The 25,571-nt window shown below is 45.0% G+C and overlaps 1 protein-coding gene across 2 annotated transcripts in view; it reads left to right on the top strand.

Annotated features, from left to right (window-relative positions):
- The window catches only part of NPEPPS (aminopeptidase puromycin sensitive), a 695,867-nt gene that overhangs the window by 49,268 nt on the left and 621,028 nt on the right, over window positions 1-25,571 (top strand). For both annotated transcript variants that reach the window (XM_069237501.1, XM_069237500.1), the window contains exon 2: window positions 21,677-21,761. Coding sequence is in view for 1 of the 2 variants with exons in the window: in XM_069237500.1 (XP_069093601.1) it covers window positions 21,677-21,761 (85 nt within the window). In the remaining variant the exon portion in view is untranslated. The remainder of the gene's footprint in view (window positions 1-21,676; window positions 21,762-25,571) is intronic.

The raw sequence follows: 25,571 nt of genomic DNA on the forward strand, positions 1-25,571 counted from the left end.
AAATGTACTTTGTTTAGGTTTTGCAGATAAAAAGTTTACAAATAAGTAACACTTTTCAATTTCAAAAGTTGACCCTACAGTTTCTCATAGAAAGCAGTGCAGTCCTAGGGGAGGAAAAGTGTTAATACAGTTTACAGGGAAGTATCCGCTTTACAATCCCTGTCTTTGGGGGTTAGGGGGTCCACAGGTCAAGGTTCAAGCTGACCCGAAAAGCACACCACCAGCAACACAAGGCCGGCCAGCTGCAGAGGTCAAAGTTGGTGTCAGGTTTTTAATGGACTCCTATGGAGACTGGGGCACTCGGAAGGAAATAGTTTGCAGGTAAATACTAACGACTTCAGGGCACAGACCTGGGGGCTTTATTTGAGCATCGAGAGGTGCCACAGGTCAGCACCAAACACATACCCTCAGCGGCCGGGTGCAGGGTGCAAACGCTCGAGTGCCCAATGCTTTTCAGTGGGGTAATCGCAGATGTCGCAAAGATGCTGCAGGCAGGGGTGGGGGGGGGCTGCTGGGGAGAACCAAAGGCTGGATAGGTAGGAGAGGAGCCCGCTGGACTGGACTGTCAGTTGGATTTCCCAAGGCTAGGGCACTGCAGATGTAGGGGTACCTTTGGGCATCAGGAATGTTTGTTGGATCCAGTCAAGGATGTCCACTGGATTTAGGCTGCAGACATTGTTGTTTTAGTCCAGAGAGATCAACAAAGGGTGGACTCGAGGTCAGAATCGCCTGGGGACCTCTTCTGGTCCAGGGGCCACCTCAACATGGGCTGTGGGTGTTGGGTGCATGGTGGGCAGGACTCGAGGATCTGGGGAGGCTCTGGAGTTCTTTGGGAAAGTTTATTGTGGACAGGGCTGCTGTCCTCTGGAATTCTTTGTCCTGTGCTGGGCAGGCACTTCTCTGGGGGTTTGTGGAGGTTGTTGGTCCTGCAGGATGCTCCGCCTTTTTGTAGCAGGAGCCTTGAAGCTGCAGACAGGCTGGTAGGGCTGGAGTCTTTTCAGTTGTCATCTGGAGTCTTCACTGCTGGGGTTGGTTCTTCAGTTCTTCTTCATGAGGTCACCAGGAATCTGAAGAGCAGGGTTCAGGGATGCCCCTATATACTAGATGTTACAGGGGTTAGAGGACTCTGAGGGTAGCTACACCTTTCCTGTGCCCACTCCCTTTGGGGAGGAGGGGCACATTCCTATCCCTGTTGGCTACTCTTCTCCAGAGCAAGATGGAGGATTCTGCAAGGAGGAGGAGGGGGGGGGGTACTTTAGCTCTGGACACCCTATGGGTGGTCCCAGCTGAAGTGTTCACTCTCTGTTTTTTCCTAATTTTCCAACTGGACCTGCCCCCCAAAGTGGAGCTTGGTCCGGTGGGTGGGCATCTCAACTAGTTGGAGTGCCCTGAAGCAGTGGAACAGGAGGCCTGAGCCTTTGAGGTTCACCACCAAGTGTTGCGGTTCTTGCAGGGGGAAGGTGTGAAGCACCAACACCCAGAGCAGGCTTTGTTCCTGACCCCAGAGAGCACAGACTCTCACCCAATGGGGTCAAAATCTTGTCTGTTAGTGGCAAGCTGACCTAGACTGGTCAGCCTTGTACTAAAGGGTTGGGTAAAATACAGGGGGCATCTCTAAGATGACCCTTGTGTGCGTTTTTCAGTAAATCCAACACTGGCATCAGTGTGGGTTTATTGTGTGGAGAAGTTGGATACTAAACTTCCCAGTCTTCAGTGAAGCCATCATGGAGCTGTGGAGTTTGTAATGACAAACTCCCAGCCCATGTGCTTAATATGGCCACACTGCAGTGAGACTGAGACTGAGAGTGAGACTGAGACTGTCCCACGCTGTGAGGACCGGTTTGGTCCTCATAGCATAGGTAAACACTGTCAGCTCAAGACGAACACTATCTGTAAGAGGACCGGGCCCCATAGTGGGTTTAGGTATTTTTGAGCGAGTGTATTGAAAAAACTAAAAGTGCAATTATATTTGCCTCGGTCCGCTTTATAACCTTCCCTAATATCAAATCGCCCTTAGAGTTAGAATAGTAAATACACACCTTATATTACAGTCAATGGCCGGTCCTCCTAATTATAGGTATGTCAAGTGGGGGCGGGCGTGTTACTGCTACAAGGGGCCAGTTCCCTATACCTGCTACTCTAAGTTGATATCCCAGCTAACAGTAGATCATGACTTTCCTTGTCCCAGTGCCTTCTCTCCATCAAGCTGTTAGCCTCATGGGTCATGCTGGTGACAGTGATAACTGGAACTTTTTCACTACCTTCCTCATGTCCTTCATAAATCCTTTTTCTTTCTGCCTTGCTTTTTTCCACTGTTCTTTGCTATAAACCCTTCCTCCATTATCTGCACCTTCCTTCCTCCACTAATCTTTTTAACTTCATTCACCAATTCCTTCCTCTCCCTGTCCTTGCTTCTTAATTCTTCCCTCCCCTCTTTTCTTTATTCTTTCTTCCTCTGTCCCATTTTGCCCTCACACTTTCACTTCTGTTCGCTTCCTCGTTTCCTCATTTGCTTCTGCACTCTCTTGGCACTGGGCACGACCGACTCTCTTGGTAGAGCAGTTCCATTTACAGTGGCCTTGAACCGCCACCCCTGATTGAGGACGGCTGGCTTTTCAGGGAATGTCCAAGCTAATCTTATGGACTTGCCCCTTGATGACACCTGTCTCTTTGGAGAGAAAGCAAACTTGACACTCGAGTTATTAAAGGATTCCCATGCTATGGCCAGGTCCTTGGGCATCACAGCAGCCCATTGTCCCCCTTAGTCTGCTTTTCGCCCTTTGTGGCTACAGAAGACTCTCTCAGCCTGCTTAGTGGCAGTAACATCTGCCCAGAGGGTGAATCAGCTGCTGGCCTTGTCATCTAAGCCTCCATATCTCACAGTATTTCCTGACAAAGTTGTGCTTCTCACATGTGCCTCTTTCCTCCCAAAGGTGGTGATCCCATTTCATTTGGGACAGACTGTTACCCTGCCTGCCTTCTTTGTTCCCCTACATTCCTCTAAGGAAGAGGAGCGACTCCATCGACTGGCCCAAAAAAAAGCGTTGTTGTTCTACCTTGATCACACAAAACAGTTCTGGGTGGGCAACCAACTCTTTGTGGGCTATGTGGGAGCCAAGGAAGGTTGGGCAATATAGAAACAAACCATTTCCCGCTGAGTCATTCTCTGTATAAAGATCTGCTACACCCTGAGTAAGAAGCAGCTTCCTGAGCGCAAGCCCATTCCACCAGGGGAAAAGCTGCGACCATGGTGTTAGCTCATGGAGTCTCCGTCCTGGACATCTGTCAGATAGCAACGTGGGTAGCCCTGCACGTTTGCCAAACACTACTGCCTGGACAGTCGCAAGTCCGTAGGGACGCACATTTTGCTTGTTGTGTCCTGTAGGACTTTCTAGTTTGAAGAAAAAAAATTGTCTGCAGTCCACTGCCAGGAGGATATGGCTTGGGTATCTATTAAAAGGTAAGCAATCTGCAGGTAGAAGTGTGTATCAGATGAGCAAGTTACTTAGCTTCAGTAATGCATTATCTGGCAGAGAGTCAATATAGATGCAGATTCCTTACACCCACCCATGCCTCCATGCTCTGCAGACTCATTTGCTAGGGTCAGGTTGACCCCTTTCAGGGCCCTAGTTTGAATACACACATTTGTCAGTTCTGGTCATGACTCTCGGCTCCTGGTATGGAAAGTTGTGATTAAAGTAACTGACATCTGCGCACATGGGTGGCGCCTACATAGGTGACCACAACATTGCTTCCTGGCACCGATGATGCCACGTGAAGCTGAGCTGTGGCGCGCGCAGCGGTATTGATTGAGCAAAAGTTTCCAGATCCAGTCTGGTGCCTGGGGAAATTCAAAACTAAGGGATCTGCAGCTAGATAGTCTCTACCGGATAATGTGTTAACAAAGGTAAATAACTTGTTCATCAGCGTATGCCTCAGCTTCATCCACCTGTTTGTTTAATTGAGGCAGAAAAGCTAACAGTACTATTATGCAGACAGGTGACTTCAGTCTTGTGCAAGACATTTTAAAAGAAAGATGTAGCACTAGCCTCTGACGCCAGCTCAGAAATCCTCTTATATAATATGAAAAGCATAGGTTTTGGAACTCTTTGTAGATTCCTTTTTGTGCCGAGTTGCTCCTTCTAACAGGGTACGTCTTAAACACTGATAACTTATTTGACTCATCGCCGATATCTGGCTAGAGACATTTTAAAATGTAGAACTAGCTTTGTTACCATCCATGCCAAGATGTTTTCAGCAAGGATTACCTTAACTATACCGACTGTGCTGATATATAGCAAGAGCATTTAAAGTTCAAGGTACAGGGTCACAGTTGTAGGTATATATGGTATTGAAAAATGTTACCATTCAAGGCACAGTTTCACAGCTTCAGTTAGGTATCTACTGACGCCTTTTACTATTCAAGGCAACGTGGCACTGCTTTGGTATGGTACCTAAGCATTTTACTATTCAAGAGACGGTGTCACAGGCTTAGCATGGTATGTACCGACGCTATTTACTATTCAATGAACAGTGTTGCAGCTTTAGGTAGGTATTGTACTGTGGTACTGTAGCAAGTCACCATTAAAGTAACAATATGACGGGATCGGCATTTCCGTGTCATAGCCTTAGGTAAGTATTGTACCATCAAAGTCAACCTTGAAAAACTAAAAGCAGATTATGGCGTGTATTTGTTTTGCTAAGGACCATAAGAGAAGTGTTTTCCTTCCCAAGTACAAGGGGCACCCAGTTTAAGCATGTAAAGGAACAGAACTGAATCAATATGCGTATTATACAAATATAATAATACCGTGCCGAGAAAGAAAGAATTGGAACTTGGCATGAGTCAGGTATGAGAAGTGCATGTATCCTATGCCATGTGCAGTGCTTGGCATGCATAATTTTGTTTAAGTATGAGCGTTCTGAAAGTAAAGTCCGAAGCACGCATGCCCTCCGGTGCATGAGAAAGTCGGCTTGTTTTTGTACTGAGATATTAGCAGTTTGAAAATAATAGGCGGGAGGAACGAACTGTGAAATCTTGCCCTGCCTATGCATTTTACGTTTCTGATGCCCTACTTGGGTACAGGCCTCTGCTCTGCGGCACGTTACATCTGAGTGCGCCTTGCCGGGTAGTGAGGTGCTGTAGTTCATATCTGCTTGTTGGTGCTTGAATGTGCTATTTCAAGAGCCTATGGCAGGCATTCCTTTCAGTGTGATGCCAAATATAGTAAGTGGCTGGAAGGAAGCGCTGTTTTCAGAATCTCTGCGCTGGGAAGCCACGGGGTTTATATGTATTGTTGCGAGGATATTCTGGAATCCTGTCATTAATATTCATGAAGAAAGATCTCTTAGGCGAATCCTTGCGAATTAATGCAGACATGAGGCCTCCAAAGACGGCGGACATATCGGCGATTTTTTTTTTTTTTTTTTTGCAGTGTGCCGTCATTGCAACCCTTGTCCTTTAAAAAGACGAAAGCCAAAAACGCACATTATGAAAGTGATTTACGAGTTTACAGCGGTCGGTGCGTTGCAGTCTGACATCCCTCCTCCCCCAACCCCCCACCCACCCCTAAAAAAAACAAAAAACAGTTCAGACTGTTTGGCCTCCTCGATATTCTCCAGTTTCGCAGGGAGGACACAGTGGCGTGACGACGCTCTGTGTGTGAGAGGGGGCTGCAGAGTACACTCTCACCCTGGACCCAGTCAATGGCCTGCCGCACAGTGCTCCTGGGGAGGGGGGTTTGTTACGCCTATGGGAGGACGGTAAACGCTCTTCTGCCACCCATTTCTGCTCACAGGGACTTGAACTACATAGAAATGAAGTCACCATGCACTAGAGGCCTCTTGACATTCTATAGCCAGCAGGGAAAGATTTATCCCTCACGGCATGTGAGTGCCACTGGTGTTCAGCCAAGTCATAGGAAGCTCTCGTCTCTAATCCTCTCTTGCGAGCGGCCGTGTAGAGGATTTATATCTCTGGCCAGTCCGCGGGATGCCAAGCCTCGAGTCTAGTGGGAACGCGAGGTTGCGCTAGCTCTGTTAATCTGCAAGCTTTCCGAGGGCGCGCTTTCTAAGGAAGCCCTGCAAATCCCCGCGGTGCACCGGCTGCTAGGGACACTTGTGGCAGCATGCACTGGCCGTCCGTCGAAACCCCCAGTCAGACTGCGCGCGCCCTACAGGCAGCTCACTTTATGCTTTCGATGGTGCTGTATTTTTTTACAATATTGAATTTGTGTTTTATCTAACTGTTGCAGCTTATATTTTTGCGTTGTTTAGGCCTCGCTGAAAGTGCCTTTACTTATTTGGTATTAGTTACCTTTTTTATTTGTAGATCGGCCTGAGACATCTGCGTTTTCCATCAGTGTCATTGCTTGCAATCAGATGCTCCCAAAGCAGTGCTACAAATAAAAAAAAAATAGTCTTGGATCCAATACACTGGGAATAAAAAGGGTGACAGACGAACGGGGGCGGAGTCACAAGGTGTGACGTTGGCTAGGAACGTAGATTGACAGTCGACGTATATGCTTATTGTTAGAAAGTCTGCCTTATAGAAATTAGTAACCAGGACAAATGTGATTTTAAATCCGGGTTGGTTTACCTAATTAATCACAGACAGACTACATTTTAAAGTATCGTAGACGGGAAAGGCATGTACTGCTGTAATCTTTGTGTACCCAGCAAATTCCTCGGTACAGCAGCAATAATATAACTGGTGATTAACCCCTTAGCTGCTGGGCCGTTCTCTCCCCCCCCCCCCCCCCCCCCCCCCCCAGTGCTGAGCCATTTTTTGGCTATTTGGGGTAGTTTGCGCTTAGGCCTTCATAACTTTTTGTCCACATAAGCTATCCACGTCAAATTTGTGTCCTTTTTTCCCAACATCCTAGGGATTCTAATGGTACCCAGAGTTTGTGGTTTCCCCTGGAGGAGACCAAGAAATTAGCCAAAATACAGTGAAAATTTCGTTTTTTCGAAAAAAAATGGGAAAAAAGGGCTGCCGAAAAAGGCTTGTGGTTTTTTTTTTCCCCCTGAAAATGGCATCAACAAAGGGTTTCTGGTGCTAAAATCACCATCTTCCCACCTTTCAGGAACGGGCAGACTTGAATCAGAAAACCAAATTTTTCCACACAAATTTGGCATTTTACTGGGACATACCCATTTTTACTATTTTTGGTGCTTTCAGCCTCCTTCCAGTTAGTGACAGGAATGGGTGTGAAACCAATGCTGGATCCCGGAAAGCTAAACATTTCTGACAAGTAGACAAGATTCTGAATTCAGCAAGGGGTAATTTGTGTAGATCCTACAAGGTTTTCCTACAGAAAATAACAGCTGAAATAAAAAAATATTGAAATTGAGCTGAAAACAGCCATTTTTCTTTTTTTTACTATATAAAGGGCTTGTAGGTTCATCAAGAACCCTAGGAACCCAGAGCCAATAAATGAGCTGCACCCTGCAGTTGGTTTTCATTCTATACTGGGTATACAGCAATTCATTTGCTGAAATATGAAGAGTGAAAAATAGCTATCAAGAAAACCTTTGCATTTCCAAAATGGGCTCAAGATAAGGTTTTGAGGAGCAGTGGTTATTTGCACATCTCTGAATTCCGGGGTGCCCATACTATCATGTGAATTGCAGGGCATTTCTCAAATAGACGTCTTTTTTACACACACTCTTATATTTGGAAGGAAAACATGTAGAGAAAGATAAGGGGCAATAACACTTGTTTTGCTATTCTATGTTCCCCCAAGTCTCCCGATAAAAATGATACCTCACTTGTGTGGGTAGGCCTATTACGCCCGCGACAGGAAATGCCCCAAAACACAACGTGGACACATCCCATTTTTTGACAGAAAACAGAGGTATTTTTTTGGCAAAGTGCCTACCTGCAGATTTTGGCCTCTAGCTCAGCCGGCACATAGGGAAACCTACCAAACCTGTGCATTTTTGAAAACCAGAAACCCAGGGGAATCCAAGATGGGGTGACTTGTGGGGCTCTGACCAGGTTCTGTTACCCAGAATCCTTTGGATTGACCCGCACCAGGGAGGTAGTGTGGGCGTAATGCATTTACTAGAGATATGTGTGCAGTCTATTCATGTGTTTGGCTGATCATATAGCTCAGATGGTTAATATGCCTGCTGCAAAGGACAACATATTGCGTGCAGGTCACACATTTACAGTTAATGTAGGTAGGTCTGTGGGTGATTGTTTTTGTTGCATAGATCCGTGCATGTAGATCACAATTTAAATGTATTTGTAGTATAGCTTAGGGAGCTTAATTGTTAGTGAAGAGACACTGATGAACTGCATGCAAGCTTCCAGGCATAAGTTTAAAACCTTAACTGTTTTTACTCTCAAGCTTTCATTATTATATCATTATTCCCAGTGGTAGCGATAAACACTTATTGTGAGCGATATATAAAAACGATTACTTCTGTAATTACTCCTAGACCAGTACTGCTCACGATCTTTCAGTGCATATCCCTTTTCAACGCTTGGCTCCAAATCATAGTTTTTATCTTAAACAGCATCGAACACACGTTGAAAATCTATAGTTCCTCAATCACTTAAACATTAAGAGGTTAGACTTCCTCCAGCTATATTCCATCCAGCGAACAAAAGGGGGGATGATGGCCCTGTAAGTGAAACAAGGTGATGAATGCAATGCTTAAATTAATTTCAGCCACTGGCAAATGCTCAGGGCCACATACCAATCTGTCGTTTTTGCCCACCATGCCACCTCAGTTTGGACACAGCCATATGCAAATCAGTCTTGTCCCTGCTCCAATTGGAGTCCTTATTGAGGTGGCATGGTGTGCAGAATAGCGATGGACTGTGGTGCATGCAGCCCATGTGATTACCATTAATTCATGCATTCCATCATCGCTTTTTTGAATACTTTTGTGGGCTCTTTATGTTAGTTGTTTGTGCAGAGCCCAGCTGGAACTGAAAACGATGCCTCTAACCCCCTGCAGGTTACAGCTTTGAACAATAGCACGCCAAGTGCGGCCACTGCTGAACGTGTCTTTGTGTCAGCTCATTGCCTCAAGATAAAGTCAACACGTTTCACTGATGCTGGGCCGGATCCCAAATCATACTATGAGAACTGCCAGATTAGGGATCCCTCCTGACCCCGCCCCCCCTCCCCCAACCCACCACCACAAAACCGCCTTCCTCGGTTTTGCTAGCACAGGTTCCCAATATAAACAGTAGCTGTCCGAGGGGGGCGTAGAAAATAGAAGCACTTGTAGATTTTGTTACATAGCATACAAATATTCATTTTAGATCAGGAGTCCGCTCACCCACAGCCTGCTTGAACACCATAAGCTTCTTACTTTCCAGCTCAGCCTTCACTCTTGAACTGTAAATTGATTTTGAACACTTTTTTTTTTTTTTTTTTTTTTTTTTTTTTTTTAAAACCTTCATTTTTAGTTTTCAGATAGCAACTTACAGCTGTTAGAGAAACTTTGTACACAAAACATGGCAGTTTCTTATAAGGGCTTGTCTTCACCCATTGCACATACTTAGAGTCAGCAACATCCAGTTTGCATTACAATTCATCTAATATGGTGGCAATCTATACTGGCAATTCTGCCCTTAACTATGACCCCCTTGCTGAGTTTGTGCTATCATCGTCACTTGAAGTCGGTCCATCATGATCCGCTGATTCCCTATCTGAATCTGGGTCTAAGGATTTATCACAGATGTCTCTCCAGGCCTGAAGGTGTTACTCCAGTTTTTCATCTCGTCTGCTCAGCCTCATCTGTGCCTACTCTGCCAGTGCTCCTTCTTGGACATCCTTGTACTGTAGCTCTACTGTGGGGGCTCTCTGTCCCATCTATATGTTATAGCAATGCAGCGCCAGGCCAGCACTAACTCCAGCTGTAGGAATTAATAGACCATCTTGCAGCCCTTTGGTTTCTTAACATGGGCCAGTAGGCAGTGTAACGTCTATGGGCTTTACCTGCAGTGTACGAAGACAACTCTGGCAGGAATCAGGCAGAGAGGTAGCAGCACTGACTTCATTGCAGACAGGGAAACCAACAAACGCTGATGCAAGCCCTGGGGAGCTGACAATACAAAGACAGATAACAGACATATGGGATAGGCTGGATAATTACACATCTAAACTATATAGACCACACAGGGAGGGGGTTAAGACAGGATGGCTGCTCGCATAGTTACTACTGATGGAGCACCTGCCACCATTAATCACACACCTGATATTGAAAGAGGGCACCAGGGCCACCAGAGCACGGATATTGGGGGTATTCCAACAGCACCTACGGAGTGTATACACAGCAGACCCACCCATCTGGAGGGTTTAGGATGACTTCCACAGCCAACTGCTGAAGAGCTGGACACCCCGATTGAGCTACAGAAACTGCAACCAGCACTGAACATGGTTTCACGGGCAAAGGCACCGGGTAGTGACTGCTTGCTTCCAGAGTTTTACCAGGCATTCTCCGTAACAGTCGCACAGATCCTCCTGGAAGCATGCGAAAGTGGGGTTCTATCCCCTACTATACGGGAGGGGGAAATATGTATGGTCCTTGAACCAGGTGGGAATTAATCCGATCCCTTCGCCTATATGCCACTCACCATGACCAATTCTGACATAAAAATACTCTGCAAACTGCTTTCTATCCAACTGGCACCTCACGTCTCAACTAGTGCATGAGGAAAAGTGCGGGTTTATACCAGGTCAGAACACTGGCATGAACTTACAATGACTTGCCCATGTCCTACGCAATGTGGAGTTCAGTTGCGAGGAGATAGCGCTTGTCTCCATAGACTTAGAAAAAGCCTTTGAAACGGACTGGGGCTACCTCCTCGAAGTGCTTAAAGTTAAGGTAATTGGGCCACACTATCGGGAATAGGTAGAATTGCTTTATGCCGACCCCACTGCAAGAATTTGCGCGGGTTGAACTCTATCAGAAGCATAGGTATCGGAACATGAGACGAGGCAGGGTTGCCCCGTCCCCCTTTCTATTCGCAATTGCCATGGAGCCACTGGCGATATGGAAGCGCATTAGATTCAGACATTGGGGCATCCAACTGGGTACCACTCACCACATAGTTTCCCTATATCCAGATGATGCATTATTTTATATTGCCTCCCCGTGATTAGCACTGCCAATACTCTTACAAATTTTAGAAGAGTTGAGGATCTATCCGCACTCTGCCTTAACTGTAATAAATCTCTGCTATTTCCTCTGGCTGCCCTGACTGGTACATCACCGGATCAGCTCCAGCCCCGGGGACTATGCTGGGAACTGGCACTCTTTCGCTACCTAGGGTTGCAGGTGGCTCCCACCGAGATGCAGCAACTCAGTCTAAACACAGAACGGGTCAGTAGCCTTCTGGAACATGTTGCCGCTAATGGTGATGGGTAGGCTGGCAATAGCTAAAATGCTGATGCTGCCCAGATTTCGGTACCCTCTGCAGAACACTCTCTGCCCCACCTTAAAACAGGTTTTTAAACAGCTGAATTCCATACTTATCTCACTTTTGTGCGCAGGTTGCCATGGTAGGGTGGCCCTGCCCACTTTGACCAGACAATATGAAGACGGAGGCTTGGAGATAGTGAAATTAGATCTATATTATTGTGCTGCACACTTACACCATGCAGCAAAATGGTTTGATGATGGGGACTTAACCAAAAATAAAGGTACACAATTCCAGAGAGCAGTGAAGAACGATGCCCTTGAGACAACTATAGTTAGAACAAGAGCCCTCACTCACCAATTGGTGACATGCTTCATCATCGGGCTTTTGCTCCTCGTCAGGCCGGCACTGCAATGCCTGATGGGCCCCTCAAGGGGGCTCTTTGCCGGAGATCTTTTAAATATAGAAAATGCTGGTTGTTGAGTGCTAGACTGTGGGATTGGTACAAAAGAATGTGTAAAAGGGAGCTTAGAAATGACTAAGGGTCCTCAAAACTCATACTTAATCAAAATCAGACCCCTCATGATTAAAAACAGTGGTAAAGGGGAAGAGATTAGCTATAATGTCTAATCAACCCTTAATCAAAAATATGATATATTATCTACAGTCCCTAGAATCAGAGCGTGTGTGGAGTGTCAGTACGGAAATCCCTATACTGCCTCAAAAAAGGTCAATATGTTTCTGGCATCTAAAGTCAAAATAGATCATTGCGATTCGTCAGGACCAAACCGACCTAATCCTCGTATTGCAATTAGCTGGCTATTAGGTCGTCTCCCAGGTACCTAAGGGGAAAGAAGAAAAACATAAACCCATATCACAGGAAAAGACGTGCACTGTGAAGGGATAGGAGAGTGGACCACACGAGTGACTTTTCCCCTTGTGTATGGTGTGCAAGGTGATAAGGCAAAGACAATCAATACATATAGTCCTCATAAGTTAGGAGGAATATTCTTACCCTCCCTATATTAAAGGATGGGCCTCATCGGGGGTAGCAACAGGCCTCAGTGGTCCAGGCTGGTCTGAATATCTGCTTAATGAAGTATAATAAAAGAAACCCATAACCTATGGTAATTAATGAAAATCATGATGGAAAGGAGTCCATTTATAAGCTGTCCTAATTGAAGGAGCTAAAATAGAGTGGCCCTAATGATGTACAGAAATAGTTCTGTCTGTATAGTCCTAAATCGTGTAATCCAGTCTAGCGATAGTGTAATATGAAAACAAAAAGGAGCACAATGTCCAATGATATCAATTTGTAAGAGACTCAAAAAAACAGCTCCCCCCCCAAAAAGCATGAAAGATCGTATTGTAAGATCCCTCCTTGGTTGGAAGCTCATGCATAGTTACTACAATTAGATGACATCTCATGTCAAGCAATAATGTAGTAGGGGCAGGAACATGGTTAAACTGCAATAACATAGTGTGAATGTAACTTGCATCGCGTGAAAACAGCAGAGCACATTCACAAATTTGTTCGTTTTCTCGCTGGTAGGGAGCGCATAGCTGCTCCGAAAAACTGACAGCTCCCGCCAAGCGGTAACATAATAAACGATAAACCATCCTCGTATCTGTAAGTTTTTTTCGGCTGGTAGGGAGTGCGTACATAGCTGCTCCAAAGGACTGACAGCTCCCACCAAGCGATGACATTGTAAAAGGCAAACAATAGTTAAATAATGGTAATGTATCGTAAGCACAGTTTGTTAAAACGGTGAAAGAAGTTAAAATAATATTGTGACCTCAGCAGTGTCTCTGCAGTTGGAAGCGCGTGTATCGCGAATGCGATCACTAGACCACAGAGACGGGGGAGGCCAAAAGACAATGACTTACCCTGCACTTGGTCCACGTGGCGGTACACACCTACCCCTGCTCCCGGAAAAGTGAAACGGGAATGCGGAGTAGCTGAATAAAAGGGGCCGGTGCTTGGACCTGGGCATGGGTATAGAAAGAGGACTGAGAACGGCGGCCATCTTTGGTTAGGATGTCAAATGGGGAACTCATTAAAATGGAACCCCTGTGCACATCAAGGAAGGACTAAAGGTCCATCCCAGGGGGCGGCCATCTTTGGCAGTATTACCTATACCTGGTGATTATTAAGAAACAGACTATTCTTAAATCGTATTATTCAAGTTGGACTTCATGTGTGTTACGTAAAACTAGTAAGCCAGAACATACTTGGCTCTGGAAAGATTAAAGCCCACTAGAAGGGTTCTATCTTCAAAAGATGAGTACTGTGAGTAGAAAGCATCAAAACAGTCTTTTTTTATATAGAATAAAACTGAAACCAGAGGAAGGTTTTGTTACCAAAGTTAGCGGTGGGCAAATGCCAACCAAGGAATATCGTCATTTAATCCTATCTGATGTCACGTCTGAACACCCAACGCTGTTCTTTCTCAAAAAGTCTTCTAGTGCAGTCCTTATTTGTCACCTGTTCCAGAACTACCCACCTGAGGTCCTCAGGTGTATGGTGAAGTTCAATGAAATGTTTTGTCATCTTAGTGGCTGATTGTTGACATTGTATAGTGCTACGATGTTCATTGATCTGAGTTTTACCCATTCTTGTGGTCATTCCAATATAACGAAGACCATGTGGCCAGGTGATCATGTAGCTACAGTTCTTGGTGCGGCAGTTTGTATGTACCATCAGCTGCCAACGTGTTCTCTCGCCCAGGTTCAATACCTGGGTATGCATAGAAAGAGCACAGACATTACATCTACCACAAGGGTAATGTCCTGACACTCCTAACCAAGATGAAGGGGGATTGATATCTCGATTACGTTGAGGTGATGGTAAGTGTGTACCACTAAATCTCGAATGTTTTCTGTCCATTTGAAAGCAAACAAAGGGTGAGCTAAGGTCTCCCCGGAGCTATTCAAGATGGATCAGTGTTTTTTAATTCTCTTCCTTACTTGATTACTTCGAGGTGTGAAAGTTGTCACACAAGTCAATCGCGTTTGGGGTTCATGTTGATTATTGCTCAAGAGGACATTACTTGGTATATTCCGGGCTCTTTTCTTGGCTTGTCTAATGATCTGTGGTGAATAGTTACAATTTTGTAGTTTCTGGCTTAAAAGTTCAGCTTGATTATGAAAATCAGAAATTTCTGTACAATTTCGTCTCAACCTTAGAAATTGGCCAAAAGGTAGATTCACCCTCAGAGATTTGGGATGGTGACTGTCAAAAAGTAATAAACTGTTTCTGTCTGTAGGTTTATGAAAGATGGATGAGTGGAGAAGTCCATCAGATAGCATAATTCGTAAATCAAGAAAGGAAACCTCTTCCGTTGAGAAATTAGCACTGAAACGTAAGTGTCTATCCAAGGTGTTAATCCAATCGATAAATGCCTTAGCCTGGTCACTATTGCCCTTCCAAACCACCAAAATATAATCTATATACCGACGCCATAGTCGAATATTAGAAGCGAAAGGTTGAGTGGGTGGTAGGATGTGTTGTTCAAATGTGTACGTATATAGGCAGGCTAAACTGAGTGCAAATGTGCTTCCCATTGAGGTCCCCTGGATTTGATGGTATAGTTGTTTTTCAAATTGGAAGAAGTTTTCTTTTAAAGCTAGGCTCGCACATTGCAAGATAAAAGTAGTAGGAGTTTGCTACGACCAAGACATAGAGCTCAGGATGTCTTTTACAGCTTCTAAGGTAGCATCCTGTGGTATGTTGGTATATAATGCCTCCATGTCTAGGCATATCAGCATATCTGTAGTCCCACTTTCGTTTACGTTGTCTAGCAATATCAAAGTATCTTTTGTGTCTTTCAAAAAAGTGGGAGTTATTTGAACAATTGGCTGTAGGAAAAAATCACAAAATTTAGACAGGGGTTCTAAGAGGGACCCTATGCCTGACACAATGGGACGTCCCGGCGGAGTGGTCCCCTTGTGAATTTTAGGAAGGCAATAGAAATAAGGAATCCTTGGTTCTTTTGTGTCCAGAAATTTGGCTTCTAGATGGGTTATCCAGTTAGAACTCTCTGCTTCATTGATCAGTCCTCAAATCTCTTTTTGCAAATATGGAGTAGGATCAGAGGGTATAGGTTCATAATACATGGTGTCACTCAATAGTCTGACATTCTTGTCTGTAAGTAGTTTTATTGTGAATAACAATGGCACCTCCTTTATCTGCTGGTTTTATAATGAAGTCCGAATGATGCGACAACCTACGGATTGCTTCTCTTTCACTGTTGGACATGTTCTAAAAGTGCCTAGATGGCTGTAGAGACTCAATCTCATGGCGCACAGCTTTTTCAAATGTAAGCACTTCAGCAGGTACTAAGGATGATGGCGGCATGAATGTAGAGGGATTTCTAAAGTTCGTATCTCCACTGGGAGTTGGAATAGGTTGATTTTCTAAAGAAGAAGTGTAGACGGACCTTCCGGAACATAGCAGTAATTTCACAGTTAAGACGGAAGGGATCTTCCTTTGGGTTGGGTACAAAACCCAAGCCTTGTAATACAGACACTTCCACAGGTGATAATATGGTGTCAGATAGATTGACGACTAAGGTCTCTTTGATGGTGCCACGCTGCTGTTTCTGGTTACCATCTGCTGTCCTTCTTGGGTCCACTGTACGCTCCTGCCTCTTCCTCTGCCCCTGGCCCAGCCTCTTCCTAAAAAAGGATTATAAGGAATCTGGGCTTGTGGTTGGAAAAAGGGGTAGGGAGGCTGCTGCCATACAGGAAACCGGGGATATAGAAAAGGAGTCCTCATATTAACAGTGGGAGGTTGACTGTTCCGATATGTTTTCCGCTCATCATCACTGCTCCAACCGTCAGAACTCGAACTGTAATGTGGTGTGCGTAGTTTCTGGTAAGCTTCATGTGTATCACCTGTGATTCTGAACCACCATCTTGTTGGTAATCATCTTTTGGGTAAGGATATATCTTCTCTCTACTGAATTTTTTAATATCCTTTTGTAGTTTAGAAATCTTCTGGCGGGTCAAGTGTTCTTTGGTATCATTTAATTCTGCATTAATCTCAGATAGTCTGGCTTTAAACTGCGTCAATTGAACTGTGGTTTTAATGGATGATTCCATCATTGAAATTTGAATTGTGATAGAATCGGCCAAGCGTTTGGACGTGTTGATTATCAACACTAACCAATCCCATGTACATTTCCATGAAACCTGTGCCCAGTCTTTTCGAAACTGTAATTCCTGTAGAAAAAGCCTCAGAACGTTGGTTACAATCAGACCTCTAGGATCAAATATTAGCCAAAGGTATTCTGTCATCACGGTGCCATGTAAAACTGTTTTTATTAAATCTTTTTTCAGGCCAGATAATCTGTCCCAGTCTTCCTTTGAACATCCAGACGGACCACTGTGATCATCACCTAGTATAGATGGTGCTTGTAGAATAGCTTGGACAGTGTCCTCGTCAAAACTCAGACCCTGTAGGTCTGCCATGACTTCTCTGTGTAATTTCACCAGGGTGGGAGTAATTGAAATAAAGTCCTACAGCACAAAGCTGTACTAAATTATCAAAAACAAAACAGGGAGGGCTCATGAATTGGGAGTCTTTGAGAAATAAATGGTCCTGTGTACATTAGTCCCATCAAACTTAACCAAAAATAAAGTTACACCGTTCCAAACAGAGAGAAGAGAAGAACGGTGCCCGTTTGACAACTATAGTTAGAACAAGAGCCCTCACTCACCAATTAGTGACATGCTTCATTATCGGGCTTTTGCTCCTCGTCAGGCCGGCACTGCAATACCTGACGGGCCCCTCAAGGGGGCTCTTTGCCGGAGATCTTTTAAATATAGAAAATCCCAGTTGTTGAGTGCTAGAATGTGGGATTGGTACAAAAGAATGTGTGATGATGGGGACAACTGGGAGAAGCGACTCCTGGCAGGTTTAATCGCTGCAGGCCAGCTGCCAATGATTCTAATAGAAGAAACTGGTGTAACCAGGGGCTGAACATGTGTAGACCGTCAGACAGAGAAAATATGTCAAAACTTTGCTGAAGCCACTCTGAAGCGAGCCCCATTCCACAAAGAACTCCCAATATGGATACTGATGCCGGAACACAATATGATGGACAACATATCCTTTCAGGCATGGAGGGAAGGTGGCTGCACACTATCTGGAGATCTATACCCTGGTGAGTACTTTATCACATGCAAGCAAGCCTATGAGAACTTTGCATTACGTCCACGGAACTACTTGCACTATGCTGGGCTTACAGAGGTGATCAATGCCACATGCCACGAACCACGCGCACACTAGATGTCTTACTGAATTGCGGGGTAGGTCCGCACCCAATAACACTCCTTCCTGTAACCGTCTAGATGAATCCCACTGCCACCGAGTTCTCCAAGAACACAGTGCTGTCACTACGTCCCCTGTTCGAGGCAGCTGCTAAATTTTATCAGCTAATGAGTCCTCTGACAGATGTTTAATTAGAGAGGAGTACGTTATTGTGCCCCATCCATGGTGGGGCACACTGCTACTGCTTTTATGAATTCTGGGCACCCGATTAATGTTTCCTTCCTCTCTCCCTAAAGGGCTGCTGCTGCCACAGTGGACCTACTTTGAGAGTCTAGGGTCAGGGTGGGCACAACCGCTGTTGTCGCCTAAATCTGGTCATATGCTTCTGGGCCTTCAGTGGAACGCCCCCGTCCTAACCACCTGTGCTTTTCAGTTTCCTGTGCCTGCAGGGCCCCCAGGGCAGCGGTGAAAATTCAGAGTGCTCCCTCAGGCCTGCTGTTCTGTTCCCTATAGAGCATCTCGCCTTGTGTTAATTCGCTTGGTTGAGACAGGAAGGTGGGGAGCCACATCCTCTCCTCACCGCCGCCTTACGTCTGGGGGTTGCTGAGCGGCTGTGTCCTGCTGTCTGTTTGCCTTTTCTGTTGGGGTCATGCCCCTCTCTGGCAGTCCATCCAGGCCTGGTGGCAGCGTCGTTAGCCCACAGAGAGGGGTCTGCACCAACCTGCGCTGGGCCCACAGGGCTGTCAGCTCTCCTGCTGAAGCACTGTGTCAGAGGGGAGTACCAAGGCTGAAATGACGCAGGCAAGATCCGTGGCCTTGCCTTTAAGTTTTCCTCCCTGTGCTTCCGCTTCTCTCCCACCCCCCCTCCCCCCCACGGCTCCTGGACTCTGGAGCTGGCCCGAGTGTGGCAGTGGTTGCAAGGGGCCTCACTTAGCTGTTCTTGCCTGCCGGGGATGTTAGTTGCCTGATCTCTTGCCCGTCGCAGGTGGTTGCTGTTATCAGCTGTGCAGCGCGAAGTAGGTCTCTAACGGGTGTCTGATGTGGCCCTCTGCGCTCCCAGCAGATTATTCACTCTGTGGATGCTCCTTGCTTCGACCGTCAGAATGTTTATTCCTTTTTCTGCTCCGCTCTAGAACAGCATGCCTTGGATATCTAAATACAAGAATGTATAGGATTAAGGAGGATTACAGCGGACGGCTGGCTGGGAACTTGGGGGCCTTACGTCCTGTCAGCCATGCTGCCTGGCTCCGCCCTTGCTTTTGCAACACACTGTGTGAGAGGACGGTTCTGACCATCTGTTCTGCCCTGATTTTTCACTTTTTAATCATCTGGTTTTTGATCTTTTACTGTGAGGAAGCCCCTAGTCGGGGCATCACCCACAGTAAACTCATGGTAAAATGGACTGCACGTGTTTACCGCTGGTGCCGCCTTTCCAAGGAAAAGCTGTTGTGGGCAGTAAGAGTAGGAGGCCCCAGACTGGTTACACGTGATCATGTGCACACACGTGTGCACCCATGTGAGGGCTGCTCGGGGAGGATTCCTGGTGTGCGCAGCCGAAAAACTGCACTTAGGTAGCCTGGTGCAGAAGGAACTATGCAGAGTGGGTGGTGACCTGTAGGCCTCATAAGATGGTTGTATACCCATGAGGGAATAGTCAGTGTGCTTACTATTTTTTCACAGTAGGGACACTCCATTAAAGGTAAGCGGGAAAGAGTGGCAAAGGCATAACTCTGGTCCCCTAGGGCCCACAGAGACTAAAGTCACACCAATGTACCCTGTAGCCTGTGTGAAAAGAATGATGCAGTGGGTTACAAAAACATAGTTGGGCAACTTATGGGTCATCCAGGAATTTCCTCTTTCTCTGACTCAGCTCACAATTAGGGTCAATTACCGGGGAGAGCTCTCTTGGCTGTGCTTCACTGCTGGACACTGGGACTAAAGACGGGTGTCATGGATGACTGGAAAGAAGAACCTCCTGACTGCCCCTTGGGGCAGGGACTTTGGCTCTGAAGGACTTTAGGCCTAGCGCGGCGCATGCCAGGGCCAGGTAAGCTGGCACCCCCCCCCCCCCCCCCCCCCCCCAAAGGAGCAGTTGGGGAAAAGACTGGGCTGGCACAAGGACAGCGCACGGTCCAGAAGAAAAGGAAGGCACCCAGAGGAAAGGCTGTAGCAGGGAATCAGTGGGGACTGGCTTCCTACCATTTGGGGACCTTCTAGGCCAGGAGGTCTAACGAAAGTGCTCCTGGTGGCAAGGGCTCATCACCAGGAGCGAAACACCAAGATCGTCAAAAGCAGTCCACAGGGGCCTGAAATATCAGGAGGAGAAGATCTGTGACCTTTGACCTAATTCAGAGTGAGCAGCGAAGCGCGTGGGGCTCAACCGCTGCTCTGGTCGATGCCCTCAAGGTCGGCCTGGGGGCTGCCCCCAAAAAGAAGTAAAGTGAGGGGGTCGCCATCATGACCCCTGTGAAGGTGAGGTGGGGGGCCCACAGAGAAGGAAAAGACTGGGAGCGGCTGTGAAAATTTCGGAAGGGGACCCCATCCCAGGGCCCCGCCAAGAAGAACAGTCTGAGAACGCTGTTAAACGCAGAAAAACACCTATTTGTGATCAACACCCAATCCTTTAGGTAATGTCAGAAACCCTATGACTTTGTGCCACAGCAACTGAGTCCAAAATGGACAGCTTTACATTGACGGGAGCAGTTGTTTCCAGTTCTGATGATAAAACAGAGTGCAGGTACAAAGCATTTTTCCAATGGTCCGTTTGGAGCTGGAAGAATGTTTTTTGCAAAGTACCAAAGGCAAAATGGAACTGTACCTTGTTACTGAATCTTTTTTGGCTTTTGCGATTCGGTGTTAGGAAAGGGCGAGTTTAGGGCATCCCTTCCTAATACTGAATCACACTGCTAGGTGTGAATGTTCTGCAACCTAAATGCAGCCGCAAAACATTCACGTTTTACCGACTCCTTGAAGGAGGTGGTAACCCATTTGCAAATGAGAGGGGGGGTCTCCAAAGCACTCTTCCCCTTTGTGAATGTGGATGCAAACATTTTTTAAGAGCAGGCAGAAGTCCCACGGACCACTGCCTACTCTTAAAAAAAAAAAAAAAAAAAAAAAAAAAAATGAAACGAAAACATTTTTTTTTTTTTTTTTTTTACGCATCCCATTTTCCTTTAGGGAAAATGGACTACATTTAAAAAAAAAAAAAAAAAAAAAACTTTCTTTAAAAAGCAATCGCAGTCATGGTGATCTGCTGAGCCCTGCAGGCCACCATCCCTGTGAGTGTGGGACAATCCCAAAGGGTCGCAAATTGCTAACTGCCTCATGTATATTGAGGTCCCTTGCGACCCACTGGGAATCGCTTGGAGTGTCAAACGCACTGTTGTACATCACAGTTAGTGATTTCCTAATAGAGATTCACTAAAATTCACTATTAGGAAATCTCAAACCCATGATTTTGTATGTCTGGCCCCTAGTCTTTTGGGTTTGGGTTGTAGTCTGGGAAGGTGGACTAAGTTTCTGATCCCAAATATAGCGTGGTATTTCTCAGAGAACTGATATTGAACCCAAGTCTTTCATTCTTGCAGGAAGAATGATGGGGAGCTGGGTAACCGGACTCTTGGTTGCAGTCTTACTTTGTCTGGTGATCTGTAGACGGTTATTTAACCAGCCCTTTGCCTGTATTGTTCCAAGGGCAAGTTCTATGGATCAATACAAGGTACGGTTATGTTAGTTTGCTGTTAAAATTCAGATTACCTTCCCAACTTTACCGTTCATGGCCCTCCAAAACTGTCTGTTTCGTACTCTACTATTCAGCATCGCTTGGTCGCTTTTAATAAACATGACTGCAGGTTTTCATTATTAGTAGGACGTAGTTCATCTGAACTAATGTTGGAATTTAAATTGTGCTGTGTATCAGTATCTATTTCAAGAACTTAAATGCTCTTCCAGGAGATTGTGAATTCATTGATAATTCTGTGACCAGAGGCACAAGTTGCTGATCTTTCTTTTCTTTTCAGGTCACTCAATCAACAAGTCAGATTGTAATGAACTGCGCTGATATTGACATCATTACTGCTTCATATGTCCCTGAAGGGGGCGAAGGTAAGAGGCTTCATTTTACAGTCCCTGGAATGTTGCGTGTCTTTTGTGTGGCCTCACATTCTTCAAATATTTAAGCCTATTTGTAGTGTATCAGCGAGACTCTAGGCTAAAACGCCTTTTAAACATATCTACAGTTGTTGGTATCGAGACAAATCATTGCATTTAATGCCTGCTGTAGAGCTCTGCGGTTTCCACTTACACATATTTAATCTACTTCAGCATGATAAAAGGAGTACTATTGGTAATAACGCTTTTTAAAGTGTCGAGTCGATCCAATGGGCTCTATAAACCCTTACTGTTATTCGGACCGTTGGTACTGTTTAAATTAGACTTTCTCTACCAGATTTTGGGCCATATGTACCAACACATTTTCCCATAGACCCAGAATGGGTAAAACCCTTTGGTGCATCTGGGCCTTTATCTAGTTGCCATTTGTTGTTGTTGGTGGGCTTGTTATATTGTCCTGGTCTCTTTACATTCCTTGTGAACAGAGTCTGGCCGGATGATTCGGTTTTTTTGAGGAAGTATCACTCAGTGCCAACGTGCGGGCCCCCTTCTTTTCCACATATCTTTAGGTTACCCTGATTGTTTTTGCTGTTCTGTGCTGATTGTGATCGCAGTGGAAATAATCCTACTTTGTACGCCCGATATAGAAGAGGTCTGTCATCTGACCCAATAGGGCATTAGCGGCGGAAAGGCGCAGTTCTGCATCTTCCTCTTCTGTGTTCTACATTGTATGTTGCCATTTTTGGCTGCAGGAAGTCTGCATGTTGTGCAGTGATTGCCTCTTGCCATAGCATTGAAAGAACCGTTGGCCAGATGTAATGCCCGCACTGATAAAGGACAAATCACGTTGACTTCTTTCTTAAACGCTACTCTGACTGATATGAAGGCATGTCCCGTACCTTAATGTGCAGCTCAGTCTGATCCAGACCTACAGCTCTCAATAATTGTTTTCGTTTGTACTTATAAATATGTAACATGCATGGAATCCTGAAACGCCATGTTAAAGAGGAGTTTAATTTCTCTTTCTAAATGTAATTAAAAGTGAATGCTTTTCTAAAGTAAATCTAATTCCTCTTTGTTTGTGTGGGTTTTGGCCAAGCGTTGGCTACCACGTAATTGGTGGCCTTATAGTGCTGGAAGTATGTCGCAAAAGGTGAGCAGGAAGCGCTTGATAAATTGAGGTTAAACCAGATACATCTTCCTTCATAAAAACTTACAATAATCTCATTAAACAGTTCATACTGAGCTTCTAGGAGCAATATCCTGCCAACTCAAACCTTATGTGATAATCTTTCCGATTTTTTGGAAGAGAAAGTCTACTATATTCAAATGAGGTTTAATAATATATCCTTGAGGGGACTTTTGACTCCAAGGTGGTTTAGAATGGCGCAGTGCAATTCGTTTTGAGGTTTTTACCTTTCTGCTAAACTATGGTTTGGCTGCTTTTCAATCTCTCTCTCTCTCTCTCTCACTCACTCACTCACTCACTCACTCACTCACTCACTCTCCCCCATTGTACTCTGTAAGGCTCTCCCTTATACCCATGTCCTCCCACTGTTCTTAAGAAAGCTAATGAAGTTATTAATCCTGTAATTATCAATATTTTAAATGTTTTCTTTTCCTCAGCGCTGATGCCGGATAGCTGGTTGTTGTTTAACCACCATTAAAAAAAAAAAACACTGGAGCCGACCCAAAAATTGTAGCAAATTTCAGGTCCACCCCTCCTCTTCTACCTGCCCCTGCTAAGATGTGGGAAAATTAGTTAATGAACAGTTAGTGGCCTGTGTCAGATATTCTGGCATTCTTCACTCATCTCAGTCAGGATTTAGGCCCAGGCCCTCCACAGAAACAGCAATGCTAGAAGTCTCATAAACAGTAAAAGTTACCCTGGATAAAGGTCAGAACGCAGTGCTAATTCTTTTAGATCTTTTTCAGCGGTCAGTATCCATGGACAGGACTTGGAATGATTTCTGTTGTTTTTTGTTAATAGGAGGCAGGTTATATCTATCGGTCAGTTCTCCTCAAAAGAAAGAAACCCAGAGTTACGAGGTTCCACAGGGCTAGTCATTTATTTCAAACCTTTTTAATGTGTATATGTATCTCCTCTAATCACTCCCATTGATTCTTTTGGTATCTCATCCAAATTGTATGCTGACAATCTCTAATTGAACTTGTCATTAGACAACAATTTTTTTTTACTTAATTTTTAGAACTGTTTCTCAAGTACTGTCTGTTGGATGGAGCTCCATTCTCTTAAGTGTAGTACTGGCAAGAAGGAGATACTTCTAGTTGGTCGCAATAATTTGATATCCCCTCGGTATTTGTGGCCTGACAACTTTATTCTTACGCTTCCTCCTCCACCAGTGAAAGTGGCTCGTAACCTAGGTATCAAGTTCAACTGTTTCTCCCCCCCCCCCCCTTGCATTCCCAAGTTCTATCTGTATCCGGTATTCGCTTTCTTTAATCCAATTGTTGGACATTTTTTTAATATCTCCCATTGACAGCAAGAAAAAAGGTAGTCCTTGCACTCATTACTTCACGGCTGGACTACTGCAATAACCTTTATGTAGGGATTACTAACATCCTTGGGAATCTAGAGGTACCCAGTTGTGGGTTCCCTGAGCGGATATCGAGAAATTATCCAAAATGCAGCTAAAATTTGGTATTTTGGGGAAAAATGGGGGAAAAAGTGCTGCAGAAGAAAACAAAAGGTTTGCTGTGCTAAAATAACCATCTTCCTAGCTTTCAGGAACAGGCAGACTTGAATCTAAAAACCACAATTTTGGCATTTTACTGGGACATAATCCATTTTTACCCTTTTTTTTTCTTTTCTTTTTTTGTGCTTTCAGCCTTCTTCCAGACAGAAATGGGTGTATAACCAAAGGTGGATCCCGAACAGCTAAACATTTCTGAAAAGTAGACAACATTCTGAATTCAGCAAGGGGTCATTTGTGTAGATCCTCCAAGGTTTTCCTACAGAAAGCAACAGCAGAAATAAAAAATATTGAAACTTAGTTGAAAAAACTGCATTTCTGGCCACCTTTTCTTCTGTAACTTTTTCCAGCTATGGCAGATTTTTTAAAGCAATATACCAATACGTCTGTTGGACTCCTCTGGTTGCGGGGATTTAATAGGGCTTGTAGGTTCATCAAGAACCCTAGGTACCCAGAGCCAATAAAGGAGCTGCACCTTGCAATGGGTTTTCATTGTATACAGCAATTTATTTAGTAAAATATAAAGAATGAAAAATAGGTATCAAGGAAACCTTTGTATTTTCAAAATGGGCACAAGATAAGGTGTTGAGAAGCAGTAGTTATTTGCACATCTCTGAATTCTGGGGTCCCTATACTACCATATGAATTAGGGCACTTCTCAAATAGACATCTTTCTCACACACTGCATTGCATTTGGAAGGAAAAAATGTAGAGAAAAACAAGGGGCATTAACACTTGTTCTTCTATTCTGTGTTCCCCCAAGTCTCCCGATAAAAATGGTACCTCACCTGTGTGGGTAGACCTAGTAACCGAGACCTGAAACGCAACATGGACACATCACGTTTTTACATTGAAATCTGACATGTTTTTTGGAATGTGCCTAGCTGTGGATTCTGGCCTCTAGCTCAGCCGGCACCTAGGAAAACCTACCAAACCTATTGCGTTTTTTAAATCTAGACACCTAGGGAAACCCAGAATTGAGGGGTTAACTTGTGGCACCCGCACCAGGTTCTGTTACCCAGAATCCTTTGCAATCCTCAAAATTTGACAAACACTTTTTCCTTACATTTCGGTGATGGAAAGTTCTGGA

The sequence above is a fragment of the Pleurodeles waltl genome, chromosome 6, assembly GCF_031143425.1.
Source record: "Pleurodeles waltl isolate 20211129_DDA chromosome 6, aPleWal1.hap1.20221129, whole genome shotgun sequence".
NCBI classification, from domain to species: domain Eukaryota; kingdom Metazoa; phylum Chordata; class Amphibia; order Caudata; family Salamandridae; genus Pleurodeles; species Pleurodeles waltl.